The sequence below is a fragment of the Diaphorina citri genome, unplaced genomic scaffold, assembly GCF_000475195.1.
Source record: "Diaphorina citri unplaced genomic scaffold, Diaci psyllid genome assembly version 1.1 scaffold472, whole genome shotgun sequence".
Classification (NCBI taxonomy): Eukaryota; Metazoa; Arthropoda; class Insecta; order Hemiptera; family Psyllidae; genus Diaphorina; species Diaphorina citri.
In genome coordinates, this window is record NW_007377907.1 from 61,111 (window position 1) to 74,792 (window position 13,682).

At 36.2% G+C, this 13,682-nt stretch overlaps 4 protein-coding genes and 1 long non-coding RNA gene across 7 annotated transcripts in view; 2 read left to right on the top strand and 3 right to left on the bottom strand.

Moving 5' to 3' along the window:
- LOC103509182 (cytochrome c oxidase assembly protein COX18, mitochondrial) overlaps positions 1 to 5,856 on the top strand; it is a 10,716-nt gene extending 4,860 nt beyond the window's left edge. The window contains exon 7 of the mRNA XM_017444070.2: positions 5,746 to 5,856. The gene's annotated coding sequence lies outside the window, so the exon portion shown is untranslated. The remainder of the gene's footprint in view (positions 1 to 5,745) is intronic.
- LOC103509172 lies at positions 561 to 2,633 on the top strand. Its single transcript, XM_008473766.3, has 3 exons — positions 561 to 852; positions 1,839 to 1,961; positions 2,061 to 2,633. The coding sequence occupies exons 1-3, from the start codon at positions 695 to 697 to the stop codon at positions 2,248 to 2,250; spliced, it is 471 nt and encodes a 156-aa protein (XP_008471988.1). The 5' UTR covers positions 561 to 694; the 3' UTR covers positions 2,251 to 2,633.
- LOC103509177 (uncharacterized protein DDB_G0271670) lies at positions 2,797 to 10,438 on the bottom strand. 3 transcript variants are annotated; one of them, XM_026823567.1, is made up of 6 exons: positions 10,088 to 10,438; positions 8,204 to 8,975; positions 7,769 to 7,996; positions 7,167 to 7,391; positions 3,164 to 3,326; positions 2,797 to 2,950 (listed from the first exon to the last, which is right to left on the bottom strand). In XM_026823567.1, exons 1-6 carry the CDS (start codon positions 10,267 to 10,269, stop codon positions 2,823 to 2,825), a joined length of 1,698 nt encoding a protein of 565 aa, XP_026679368.1. In that variant the 5' UTR covers positions 10,270 to 10,438; the 3' UTR covers positions 2,797 to 2,822. The 3 variants fall into 3 exon arrangements, with proteins under 3 accessions (XP_026679368.1, XP_017299558.1, XP_008471994.1); XM_017444069.2 differs by lacking the exon at positions 10,088 to 10,438 and having other exon boundaries at positions 8,204 to 8,217; positions 8,338 to 9,673; XM_008473772.3 differs by lacking the exon at positions 10,088 to 10,438 and having other exon boundaries at positions 8,204 to 9,672.
- On the bottom strand, positions 4,713 to 5,729 carry LOC113467409. The gene is made up of 2 exons (XR_003391496.1): positions 5,083 to 5,729; positions 4,713 to 4,866 (listed from the first exon to the last, which is right to left on the bottom strand). It is a non-coding gene; the product is annotated as an uncharacterized LOC113467409 (long non-coding RNA).
- A 1,239-nt stretch (positions 10,439 to 11,677) lies between the features above and the next one.
- The window catches only part of LOC103509185 (WD repeat-containing protein 3), a 25,844-nt gene continuing 23,839 nt past the window's right edge, over positions 11,678 to 13,682 (bottom strand). Inside the window, exons 20-21 of the mRNA XM_026823575.1 lie at positions 12,589 to 12,814; positions 11,678 to 12,076 (exon numbers count right to left, since the gene is read on the bottom strand). Of these exons, the coding sequence (XP_026679376.1) occupies positions 11,912 to 12,076; positions 12,589 to 12,814 (391 nt within the window). The 3' untranslated portion in view covers positions 11,678 to 11,911. The remainder of the gene's footprint in view (positions 12,077 to 12,588; positions 12,815 to 13,682) is intronic.

Sequence of the window (13,682 nt, forward strand, 5' to 3'; positions counted from 1 at the left end):
GATTATACAATATATACATACCTAACATAAATAATATCTACCATAAATGACCCTGAATAACGGGTTCGACCGTACATTTCTTGAGTTTTGGCCCAAAGACACTTTGGGTCCACATTCTACAAAGAACCTCCCTTTATTTTTTATTTATTTATTATTATTATTATTATTATTATTATTATTATTTTCTGAAGAGGTTTGATAGAGGGAAAACTGTAACTGCTGAGATCTTATCATCCCTAAATCAAAGAGAAAAGAAAGGATAGGAAGCTGAAAGCCAGCCGTTCCGAGAACGAACTTATCCGTCCAGGATAAAATTCACCCCAGGCGGGAATCGAACCCGTGGTCTAGCGCTCACAAAGCAGACGAGCTACCTACCAAGCTAACTTCCTAACTTGGCTGGCGATTGAAGCAACGGTGGATTGATTTACGTTGCGCCTTGAATTCAACTGATAATAATATAGATATGCAATGTGCAAAGTTTATAGAGAAGAAAAAAGTTGCTGGTGTGTGGAAGAGAAGTGGCCAAGTTCCAAGAGGACTTTTTTTTGAGAATTTGAGATGAGAAAAGAAATGACTAATCCTGCTAATGCTAATCCCAAAAAATTTAAAACTTTGTTCTTTCTTCTTTTGATTTTTGATATAAAAGCTATTGAAAAGGTGTTTAAGTGTTTCATATCATTTGTTTCGTCAAAGTATGGCTAAAGATCAGTCAGGAAATTTCTTGGATACAATAAAGAAAAGCATCAAACCATTCAATCAACAGAATGTAATGTACTACTATGCACCCATCTATGGTGCAACCAACTATGCACTTCTCTCTGTCAATGTGATGCACCCTAGTCTTATGTACAGGTATGTTAACGGGCTAGCTAGCTACCTACTAGTAACCAGACAGATGGTTTGTTCCATTAAATGATTCTGACATGTTCTACACTCGGAAAATATTTACGATAGTATGATAAACTCAGGTGACTTTGGACTATAGAACATGGAGAAGCTCTAACAATTATGAATTTAACCAATAGCTTGATCAACCTTTTGTTATCATATTTAATACCTAGGATATTAATCAATTATTCTTACCCAAGATGAGGAGAATGTTCTGTACATATTGAAAAGACTTATTACTTTGTTACTTACCTATCTATGGTTATACCTGTACCCCAGACATGCGTATTCATTAATAAAATGTATAAGAAAACCAATTTGAACAATGATTATTGTCACATCCATACATCCGAGAGCTCCCAGAACTGCTGACATCAATATTATGTGAAACTATTGTTTAATTTGCAAGTTACTGGGTAGCTCCGGTGACATTATGCATAATGTCTAATCTGATTTTCAGAATAATTCCCAAGCATGACCTACTAGTAACCAGACAGATGGTTTGTTCCATTAAATGATTCTGACATGTTCTACACTCGGAATATATTTACGATAGTATGATAAACTCAGGTGACTTTGGACTTTAGAACATGGAGAAGCTCTAACAATTATGAATTTAACCAATAGCTTGATCAACCTTTTGTTATCATATTTAATACCTAGGATATTAATCAATTATTCTTACCCAAGATGAGGAGAATGTTCTGTACATATTGAAAAGACTTATTACTTTGTTACTTACCTATCTATGGTTATACCTGTACCCCAGACATGCGTTTTCATTAATAAAATGTATAAGAAAACCAATTTGAACAATGATTATTGTCACATCCATACATCCAAGAGCTCCCAGAACTGCTGACATCAATATTATGTGAATCTATTGTTTAATTTGCAAGTTACTGGGTAGCTCCGGTGACATTATGCATAATGTCTAATCTGATTTTCAGAATAATTCCCAAGCATGATGTTGCCAATGTTTTCCTTTTCACATCTGTTATTGGATCTGGGCTTTACATTCATGGTCGAAAACACTTGCAAGGAGCACCTCAACAACTACAAGTCATGTTCAGGTAAGACTTGATTGATTCATTTTCATGTAGCTTGGAATTCAGCACTATTCCAAACATGAGCAGGTTTTTTTTAAAACCATTATCCATTTTGTTTTCCAGTGCCTATGGATCTCTGCTGTTCAGCTTTGGGTCGGTCCTTATCTGGGCAATGATGAGGAAATTTTTGGCACACAATAAATTCCTGGCAGTTCTGGCTGGCCTGAGCAGTAGTGTCACATTTATTTTAATTGGGAAAGAATACCTGGACTATATTGATGCTAGGTGTGGTAACACCCTGAAGAAAATCTAAACTAGACCCAAGAAGAACAAACTGTTTGTAAACTTCTTGCTATTGATGGATTGTAATTATGCTTTACCATTTACAATAATCTGTGCATCAATGATGTGCAATGAATAGCTTGCACCACATGAATCTTTCATGTGGTCAGTAGTTCCTGGCACTAATTTACTCCATATCTAAGCCACCCCATTTTGGACATGCTTTGTCATTTATTGCATTGATCTGTTGTTTTATCCTTGATAGTCATAATCTCAAAATGGTTAGGATACATAATATATAATTTTATGAATTTTAAATAATTTCTTTTAATTACAAAACATTTGTATTAGCTCCCATTCTTTACTTTTTTATTATAAATTTTTGTATAGTTACTGTACCTTGTAGACATGTGATTTTTTGGCTTATTATTGTAATTCTTTTTTTCTCTTAAATTTATGAGTCTGATTTTATTTTATACTTTAAATCTGAGTACTGAGGTACAAGTTGATTTTTATTGTGGATTTTTTTTTTTTTTTTTTTTTTTTTTTTTTTTTTTTTTTTTTTTTTTTTTCTAAAGGTTAGGTGGTAGAGAACGCCTCCGGCTACTCACCTGTAGAATAAATCCGGAATCTTCCATCGTGGAAATAAAATTTCGCCTGTACTGGTCCATGTTGCATGATTTCTTTTTGAATGTCAGTCGTGCTGTTGTTCACATAATACACTTTGGAACCTGGAAATAAATAAATAAATTATACTTGTATATCATAGCCTGTGACACAATACTGTTTATTCTAAAAGCTCTGAAATTGAAGTGTCTTTTAATTTTTATGTCATGAACATTCTCACCTAAATAATTATTTTTTAAAATAATTTATTAGTTTTGTATTTAATTTTTCGATACAGTTGGGATTCGAATAAGGACCTCATAAATAAAATTTCTTACCAAAGTATTTCTTCTCTTCACCGAACGACTTGTTTGAGTTAACACATTTGCTGGGACAAGTGTACGCCTCTTGATCGATATTGAGAGTACAGGATTCTATGCCATTATTAGCCGGTTTCTGAGGATTGTGATTGCAAGGTCTAGACAGGTAGGGCAAGCAAGTCTGAAAAGGAAAAGCATAGATTTTGCTGATTAGTTATGTAATAAAGAAATTAACCAAAATATGTACCTAGGTACCTAGAATAAATTGAAAAAAAAAAACCTACATCACGAAATCATGTACGATAAAAGAATGATAGTAAAGAAAAAAAGAAAGAAAGGAATACAAGTAGAATTAGACTGATGGATGAATCACTGAAGTTTAGTACCTAACGTTGCGTGTGGTTGTTATTATTATTATTATTATTAACTCTTTATTGTTTAAAATGAATACATGAAGGACACAAAAATTACAAGCAAAGGGCGAAATTATTGCCTAATTTGATGTAAATACATGCCATAGAAGTTACACTCATATAATTCATGTGATTATGTGATGTATTGTAAACCGACCACTAAGAACAAAGAACTCAACTGAAGAAAATTTCCACAGAAACATGAAAATATATATATTGTGCAAATAAAAATCAACTTACACAGATACTATGTTTTCTCCTTCACTAACACTCAATGTTTCCTGATACTCTCCAAAGATTTTTTTTGTCCTTGTTAGCTAATTTAATTATTGCCGAAATTATTGCCTAATTTGATTCATATTTAATAACGATTAATCATTATTATATTTTGTTGAAAAAAACAAGCCATTCACAGAAGAATACAGGCTTTTTTCTCTCAAAAAGATTTATTGTTTCAGACGAAGTATACTGGAGGTATGTTGTATTTGTTTGTCTACAAACATAAGTAATGGAGCAGTTGCAAACCGGTAAAAATTATTAATAAATAGTCGATTACGTAAAAAGTTGTGAAAAATCCAAATCTGAGATCAAAATTTCAAAAAATAACTGTAAAAGGTCGAAAATTCAATTTTTATTTTCCGTTCTAATGAAAGAGTTCAAAGATGTGTGACGTCAGACTTCAGACAGTAGACAGACTTCTAGGTAGCGCCAGTATGCAAGCGCGCTGGCAAAGGAGCAGAAAAAAATGCGCAGAAACGTATGCGCACAAGCACATTAATGTGTTGCCTGCGAGGGAGCTTTCCTCGGGACATTTGATGTGACGTCATGGTGTACGAGAGCGTATGCCATGACGTCAAAGTTCACGATTTACCGGTATTTTTTAAATCGATTTATCTCGGGATCTAGAAGTCGTAGGAGAAAAAGAAAAATTCCGTTGGTCCTCATTTTTCCTGCTCTATGACTTTGAAACATCACCCAAGTAAGCGCAACTGTTCTATTAATAACAATAATCTAGGTATTCTAGGTACAATGGTAGATTGATATGAAGAGGACACACGAGTTCAAGTCATGTAAGGCTAGCCACTCCAGTGTTGACAGATCAGTATAATTTATACTAGATTTAGTATAATTTTAGCACGAATCTAGTATAATTTCATTGAAGCCATCTGACAACACTGAGCCACACACGCTTAGACGGTCTGAGCGTGTGTGGCTGGCCTTAGTCGTGATGTAAATACATAAATATATGAGTACATACTCGTACACTAAGTAGCTCTCATATTTTTGTAGCTCCTGATCGAAACTCTGCTCCTTAATGTAATAGAAGGTACAAACTTGTTTTCTTTTAATCACTAACAGATAGGATAGATCCGTTGTATGCTGGCATTAGTTATGACTTTATGAGAGTTGTTTAATAATTCTTGCTTCTTTTGAAAAGGAACAAATCTTTGAATGTATGTATATCGGTGAAAAAAAAAAAAAAAAAAAAAAAAAAAAAAAAAAAATTTTTAAATTTTTAAAAACCTCCTTAATGTAATAGAAGGTACAAACTTGTTTTCTTTTAATCACTAACAGATAGGATAGATATGTTGTATGCTGGCATTAGTTATGACTTTATGAGAGTTGTTCAATAATTCTTGCTTCTTTTGAAAAGGAACAAATCTCTGAATGTATGTATATCGGTAAAAAAAAAAAAATGTTTAGATGATCTTGAAAATCCTCTTGACTCCAGCGATTATTAATTTCATGATTTTTAGACCAATATTCAATGAAACCTTAAAAACATTACAACCAAGAGAGCTTGAGTTGAGTTATGAAACTCGAAATATGTATTTACACTTTTTACAAATAAATCACCTACGTTTGTTTTACTTTTGAACAATTCAGCATGTACATTTTTTCCCTCTGCCTTATCTATGTCTCTTTAACTACTATGTAGTATTGTAGTATGTCGGTAATTATGTCTACGATCATTCTATTGTTATTCCCCTACGCAACGTAAGGCCTGTGCCTTACTAAAGCAGGAAAGAAAATTGAGGGAAAAAAGTTCACAGAGTGAGAATGAGAGGTAGGGGAATATGTACATATTTCGTAAGAAAGGATTTACGGGAAAAAGGGCTAACAGGGGCCGAATGGCAAAATAAAACTGACTGGAAAATGCTGACTCGGACCCCTTGGCTGAGTTTGGATTTTTGACTCGGGCTATCGAGTGTCTACTTTTAAGTGAGAAGCAATCAGTGGGTAGCATTATTAGTGTTGAAAGAAATGTATTAGAATGGAAGAGGACAGTATAAGAGGTTGTTGTTGTTGTTGTAGCGGCTTTAGCTTTCGCCGAATGGCGATAGCAGAATAAAGAAAAGATGTCTTTTTGTATCTGCTATACCGGACCCCTTATAAAAGGGAAAATATAATAAAAGAACTTGAGGCCAGCCACCCACTATCAGGTATCAGGCGGACCTGATATGGTGTACCTGTCAGGTTTACCTGATAGTGAGTGGCTGGCCTCAGGCTGAGCGTTACCAAGTCGGATTGTTTTGGGATTGACATTATTCGAGGATCGATCGATTATTATAATGTCCAGTTTAATCCAGGTCCCAGGAATAACCGCGGTCCCGAGATAATCTAACGTGGTAATGATCGTATAAGTTCGAATCCATCATTACGTGTCTACACCCGCTAGGTATCTAGACTATTTTTTCAAGCCATGATTTGTGCCAGGGTGTTCGACGCGACAGTTCACTACTCAACCCGGGATTATTTACCAAACCAGGATTGTTCTTTGGTGGTCGGTGGTTCACTACTCGACCCGGGGGTCGTGAGTTGGATTCCTTCCAGTTTAGCCTCTCCTGCCATAACGCTGTCCTCTATCGAGCACATGTTAACCCCGCGCCTTATTTTGAACAGTCCTTGTTCTCCCCACCCCTGGTTGTAGGAATTCGTGCACAGCCAGTAGGGTTCGTTTTGACTTGATTTGCCCCAGCCTATGATTTTCACAGAATGAATGTAACGTGGATTTATGCTGCCTTCACAGGAGTAGAGACCTGGTGAGGGAACAAAAAATAAATCAATTAAAAATTAAAAAAAAAAAAAAAAAACACTTGACTTTTTTTAAGCTTTACTACCTAATTTGATTCATATTTAATAACGATTCATCATTATTATATTTTGTTGAAAAAAACAAGCCATTCACAGAAGAATACAGGCTTTTTTCTCTCAAAAAGATTTATTGTTTCAGACGATGTATTGTTCCCAATGGTGGGTCCAAACATTTGTATACCTTTTTGTCATTCTGAAACAATATTAACATAGCACTACAAGTACCTAAGTTATACTTTATGTGTATTACGTATTACTTTTTCAAAATTGTTAACCTCAGGGTTACTCGACCCCATCACACTTGCCGCATGCCCTATACCTTCTATGTATCTCTTGAGGTAGGAACTCCCATATACTTACGTCATTATTATTATTATTTATTTATAAGTTTCCATTTTTTGGTTTTTCAGAACAATTCTCTCATCAAATAAATATTTAACAAATGGTATAACCATCCGTAAAAGTCGGATGTGCCATTAGTCCTGTAATCGCCTCAATACTCCCATACTTACGTCATGAGTCCCATAATCACCTCCATCGACCAAGCCAGCGTTGATCCAATACATCCAAGCTGCCGCACTGTCTCCTCCCATACACATAGACATGGGAGTCTTAGTATGCATCCTGGTACAATTAGTACACGAGCAAATCAGATGTTGAGGCGAGAGTATGGGCTTTACTTGACCCTTTGATTGAATACAGATCCGATCTGACATGACAGATGCTGCCGAGATTGCCTGCGAAACCAAAGGAAACCGACATTCCAAGGAGCTGTTCAATGGTGTTCAAATTAGCCTGACTTGAAAGGAAGTGTGCCTGCCTTCAAATAATATGATTTTGGGAAGAAGTCTTTATCTTGACGTAGCATTTGAATATTTAGGTATACTAGTATACATATAGCGATTATTTATCTAATGTTTTATCGGCCTTGTTTTTCAATTAATTATAGCATTATTTTCGACATATCGTCTGCTTTGTAATCGCTAGGTCGTGGGATCTAATCCCACCCGGGGCGAACTTTATCCCAAACAGATAAAGTTCGTTCTTGGCCTTGTCCATATTTTATGAAACTGAAAAGGCCCTTTAGCCCTGCAGTTCGAGGTTGATGACTTACCCAGCACGACTGGCAAGCACCCTGATCCCAGACTTTGCCAATGACGTCTTTACACTGGGGCCATTCCTCTCTAGCGTCGAAAGTTTCTGGTATCGCCTCATCAGTTTGGTTCGAGTGGTCAATGTTGGGGATTTCGGCGAACGTGTGCTCAAACACGTCTTCGTTAGGAAATTCTTCTGGATCCTCGTTTGCAGACAGCTTCTCGGAATGTGGTGACACTCCCTGTTCCTGGAAAGCATAGCATAGGAAAATAACAAAAGAGGTCGTGAGGACACATGTGTGCTCGATGAAATCTTGTCGAAAAATGCGAGGTGGCATAAAACTTGGTGAATACGACCTTGGTAGTTAGAAAAGGTTGCCCCCTCACAGCCCCCTTAAAAAAATAGGTCACAGGCACAGGAAAACAAACAATTAAGTACTTTGAGAACTACTTACCTCAATTGTAGTACTTTCAGATGCGGGACTACTGGTTGTGGTACTTTCAGATTCGGGACTACTAGTTGTAGTACTTTCAGATGCGGGACTACTGGTTGTAGTACTTTCAGATGCGGGACTACTGGTTGTGGTACTTTCAGATGCGGGACTACTGGTTGTAGTACTTTCAGATGCGGGACTACTGCTTGTAATACTTTCAGATGCGGGATTATTGGTTGTAGTACTTTCCGATTTGGGATTATTGGTTGTAGTACTTTCAGATGCGGGACTACTAGTTGTAGTACTTTCAGATTCGGGACTAATGGTTGTAGTACTTTCAGATACGGGACTACTGGTTGTAGTACTTTCAGATACGGGACTAATGGTTGTAGTACTTTCAGATTCTGGACTACTGGTTGTAGTACTTTCAGATACGAGACTACTGGTTGTAGTACTTTCAGATTCGGGACTACTGGTTGTAGTACTTTCAGATTCTGGACTACTGGTTGTAGTACTTTCAGATACGAGACTACTGGTTGTAGTACTTTCAGATTCGGGACTACTGGTTGTAGTACTTTCAGATTCTGGACTACTGGTTGTAGTACTTTCAGATACGAGACTACTGGTTGTAGTACTTTCAGATTCGGGACTACTGGTTGTAGTACTTTCAGATTCTGGATTATTTGTCGTAGTACTTTCAGATTCGGGACTGTTTGTTGTGGTATTTTCAGACAACAGACTATTCAGAGTACTCATGACGACAGTACTTTCAGAATTATTGTTTGTAGTAAAGATAATTTCAGAATAATTGTCTGTGGTCAAGATTTTAGAGGTGACATTCGGACTGACGCTGTTTATATCTCGTGAGTGATGCAACTGCCGGTAACCTATTACAGATATGGCCACAGCTGTAGCGGCCAGCATGGATATCAAAAGGTTATTAGTAATATATGGAGATACGCTGAGCAGATTCATGCTGCTATCAAAATCACAATACTGACACTGAATTAAAAATTCTGCTCCAGGTGTCTACGAACGGTCTAACAGGAATTTCGATACTTTATACGTAGGTATTACATAGGTAATAAATTTAATTTAGTTACTATTTATAATGAAACAAAACCTTAAAGTGCGAATAAAAATAATAAACAACTGTGTAATTTTATGAAAAACTCAGTCGGTATTGTCAGTATGATTGCACACAGAGTACTGACCAAAACCTGCAAAGGTTCACAATGTAGCAGTGTCTCTTTCTATTTTCTTTCATCTCTTATCAATTACATCTGTGCATCATGCTGAAATAAAGAAAACCTTTCTTTCTTATCATTTGGGTACTAGGGATAAAACTGTTGAAGGATCTAGACAAACAAAGGGAGAAGACAGAGATTTAATTTTAATGAAATGAAGTGTACCAAGAACTCATTTTGGACGAGATGAAAGGATTTTATTGTCGTCGTTTTTAGCAATTTTTGTTTTTGTTGGGTCTATTCTACGAAGTGACTCATATTATATATTATATACTTACCATATACACTTATACAGCGTCAGGTTAGGAAGAACAATCTGACGAGAGGTACGTTACCTTTGCGTGAGGCTTGAAAGTTATATACTTACCATATACACTTATACAGCGTCAGGTTAGGAAGAACAATCTGACGAGAGGTACGTTACCTTTGCGTGAGGCTTGAAAAGTTTTTCTTAGAGAGAGTTTTTTGTCCAATAAATGTGTGGAGTTACCAAGATTGGAGCAATGTACAGACTCTCAAGTGGAAGGTAACCACTAGACAAGTTTAACGTCAGAGGCGTTTGGAGCTCCATTATTATGTGGTCATACCATTTTCAGACAACAGACTATTCAGAGTACTCATGACGACAGTACTTTCAGAATTATTGTTTGTAGTAAAGATAATTTCAGAATAATTGTCTGTGGTCAAGATTTTAGAGGTGACATTCGGACTGACGCTGTTTATATCTCGTGAGTGATGCAACTGCCGGTAACCTATTACAGATATGGCCACAGCTGTAGCGGCCAGCATGGATATCAAAAGGTTATTAGTAATATATGGAGATACGCTGAGCAGATTCATGCTGCTATCAAAATCACAATACTGACACTGAATTAAAAATTCTGCTCCAGGTGTCTACGAACGGTCTAACAGGAATTTCGATACTTTATACGTAGGTATTACATAGGTAATAAATTTAATTTAGTTACTATTTATAATGAAACAAAACCTTAAAGTGCGAATAAAAATAATAAACAACTGTGTGTATTACATAGGTAATAAATTTAATTTAGTTACTATTTATAATGAAACAAAACCTTAAAGTGCGAATAAAAATAATAAACAACTGTGTAATTTTATGAAAAACTCAGTCGGTATTGTCAGTATGATTGCACACAGAGTACTGACCAAAACCTGCAAAGGTTCACAATGTAGCAGTGTCTCTTTCTATTTTCTTTCATCTCTTATCAATTACATCTGTGCATCATGCTGAAATAAAGAAAACCTTTCTTTCTTATCATTTGGGTACTAGGGATAAAACTGTTGAAGGATCTAGGCAAACAAAGGGAGAAGACAGAGATTTAATTTTAATGAAATGAAGTGTACCAAGAACTCATTTTGGACGAGATGAAAGGATTTTATTGTCGTCGTTTTTAGCAATTTTTGTTTTTGTTGGGTCTATTCTACGAAGTGACTCATATTATATATTATATACTTACCATATACACTTATACAGCGTCAGGTTAGGAAGAACAATCTGACGAGAGGTACGTTACCTTTGCGTGAGGCTTGAAAAGTTTTTCTTAGAGAGAGTTTTTTGTCCAATAAATGTGTGGAGTTACCAAGATTGGAGCAATGTACAGACTCTCAAGTGGAAGGTAACCACTAGACAAGTTTAACGTCAGAGGCGTTTGGAGCTCCATTATTATGTGGTCATACCACTTTCAAATCAAATTGCAAGTCTACAATCTTCATGTTATAATGCCTCTTTGACGCTTTCTAAGTCTTCGCTTACGCGGGAGTCAATACCTATTAATAAAATTTCAGCATGAAGTTGTAGACCTGGGGAAATAGGAAGACCCTGTATAACAACAATAACACGAGTAACTACACCCTGTATAACATCAATAACACGAGTAGGTAGCTATTACTTCTAAATGTGCGTTTTCATTTGTTTCAATTATCACGAATTTCTGCACACTCATGATTTTTTTGCTGAAAATTTTCAACCTTTGTCCCGAATATGCATTGGTGTTACGAACAAAGTAACTAGAACTCACTTAGAAAGAGGGTCAACACGGGGCCTCCGAACCGAAGGTCAGTTGGACCCGACATTTTAATGGGCAAATTGCCTTTATGTGCTAAACATGTCAAGGTTCGTCAAAATCAGACCAATAGTCAGAGAAATCGGGTATGGTAAAATTGAAAAAAAAAAAGCACCTAACTATAGCAGCTTAAAAAGCGGGATTAAAAATAAAATAAAAATAAATAAATCATATTTAATTTATTGGCATAAAAAATCAACAATTTATTTAATCATAATATATGTATCACTAGCTCATTAAATACAGGAGAGACAATTTTCAGAAGATTTTTAGTCAAAATACAGTTCAAACCAAGAATGGGTCGTGGGTTCAAATCCCGACTGGAGCGAGCTTTTTTACTTTTCTTATCCTATAGGAAGGAAAGTAACCAATTAGGTTTAATAATTACAAAAACCCCTCTACAGTGAAATAATGGCGGTTTTCTTAGCGTTCTCTCGCTTCCGTTTCTTCTTGTCCTTGGTTCGTTTCTCCAAAGTGGCATCGAGAAACATCTGTACGCTTTCCTTCTCCTCCAGTTCTCTCTGGAGAAAGTACATTGTATGCAGATTGTAACCCACCACGTCCTGTAGGATGAAAGAAGAGAAAATTGACATTACAGTCTATTTCGTGCTTCGGGTGGGATGCGAACCCGTGCTGTCTGGTTTATCCTTTACAACTTTGCATTTCGCAATATGTTCATGTAAACCAAGTATTATTATTATTTTGCAAAATTTTTCCGGAACGGAGGCAAGGGACAACTAAAAAAAAAAAAAAAAAATCAAAGTCAGGGTCTGAAAATAAGGGGGGGTCTTCCGTTAACAGTGATACTTTTTTTTTAATTGCTCAATTCTACGTTTTTTTTTTTTTTTTCAGATCTTACACATATTTTCTTCGATATATTTTCGTGTTCACAAGATATTGCGTGATACCACCCACTAAGTTTACTAAAACTTAAAGAGCGAGTAACATGTTTTGGGATCTGACTCACTCACTGAGTAGTTCACTGAAAAGAGTAGTTCATTTTTATAACTCACACACTCTTTACACATATCGACTCGAAGATTTAACGCCAATTTGAAATGTACTCAGTACTCACCCGAATCTCTTCAACTCGTCGCGATGCTAGTTGTTCCAATCGTTGTAGTACAGGTAGTAACTCCTTACTAGCGGTCAATGGCCCGTGATGGATTCGGACCAAGAATACTGCCACTCGGATAACCAACTCACAGCGATGATGTGAAGAGTCCAATAGGGAACTCAGATGAGTCAGAAGATCTGTGACTTGACTCAGTGAGAGAACTAGGAGCACCTCTTCTAACTCACTGGAAAAAAGGAATTTCTTGATAATAATTTTCATACACGCATTTTTATTTATCCACATGGTCGACGCCGTCGATCGACGGGGTGAATCTATGTTGTCAAGACAGTGTACGGTTTCAGTCGACATCAATTGACGGCGTCAACCATGAGGACTATGTATGTAGTAGCTTAATAGATAAAAAAATATATATACCTATATTATATAATAATAAAAAAAAAGATTGTAAGTACCTCGGTACCGCTTTCGCATTACTTCAAGGCACATTCTTTTACATCCATGCTTATCCAAGAACGGAAAAGTCTGGTTAGAAAATCTCCGCCCTGCCCGGGATTCGAACCCAGCACCTTCGGGTTGAGTCAGCTTAAAATAGGTACCTACCTACCTATTTTTTCTTATCTAATTTATTTATTTTTATATTTACATGTGTAAGAATGTAGATAGGTACCTAATAACTCTCTTCGATTTCGGGACGATAAGACCATAGCAGTTACAGTTCCCTCTGTCAAACCTCTTAAAAAAAAAAGAAGTAAACTGCACACATAAACTCTTCTCAAGTTATTTTCGTACCTTCCAAGAAGAGATAAACAAATGAATACAAACAAATACAAAAAACACTGTATTAAATCTACTGTATTGAAATCAATTTGACACGTGGATTGCCAGTGGCGACAGCGCGATAAAAGCACCAGTTGCCCATGGATCACTTTAGGTGAGCAACGTTGTGCGCGGTTCGTATCCAGATGGGTGACCACTGACCATTTGGGCAATCGCGTGCTGTAGGCTTTGCGTAAAACCCCCGTCACTAAAAACCTCTGGCAGTGACGTAATAAATCTCTAAAAAAAAAAAAAAAAAAAAAATCACAATTCCG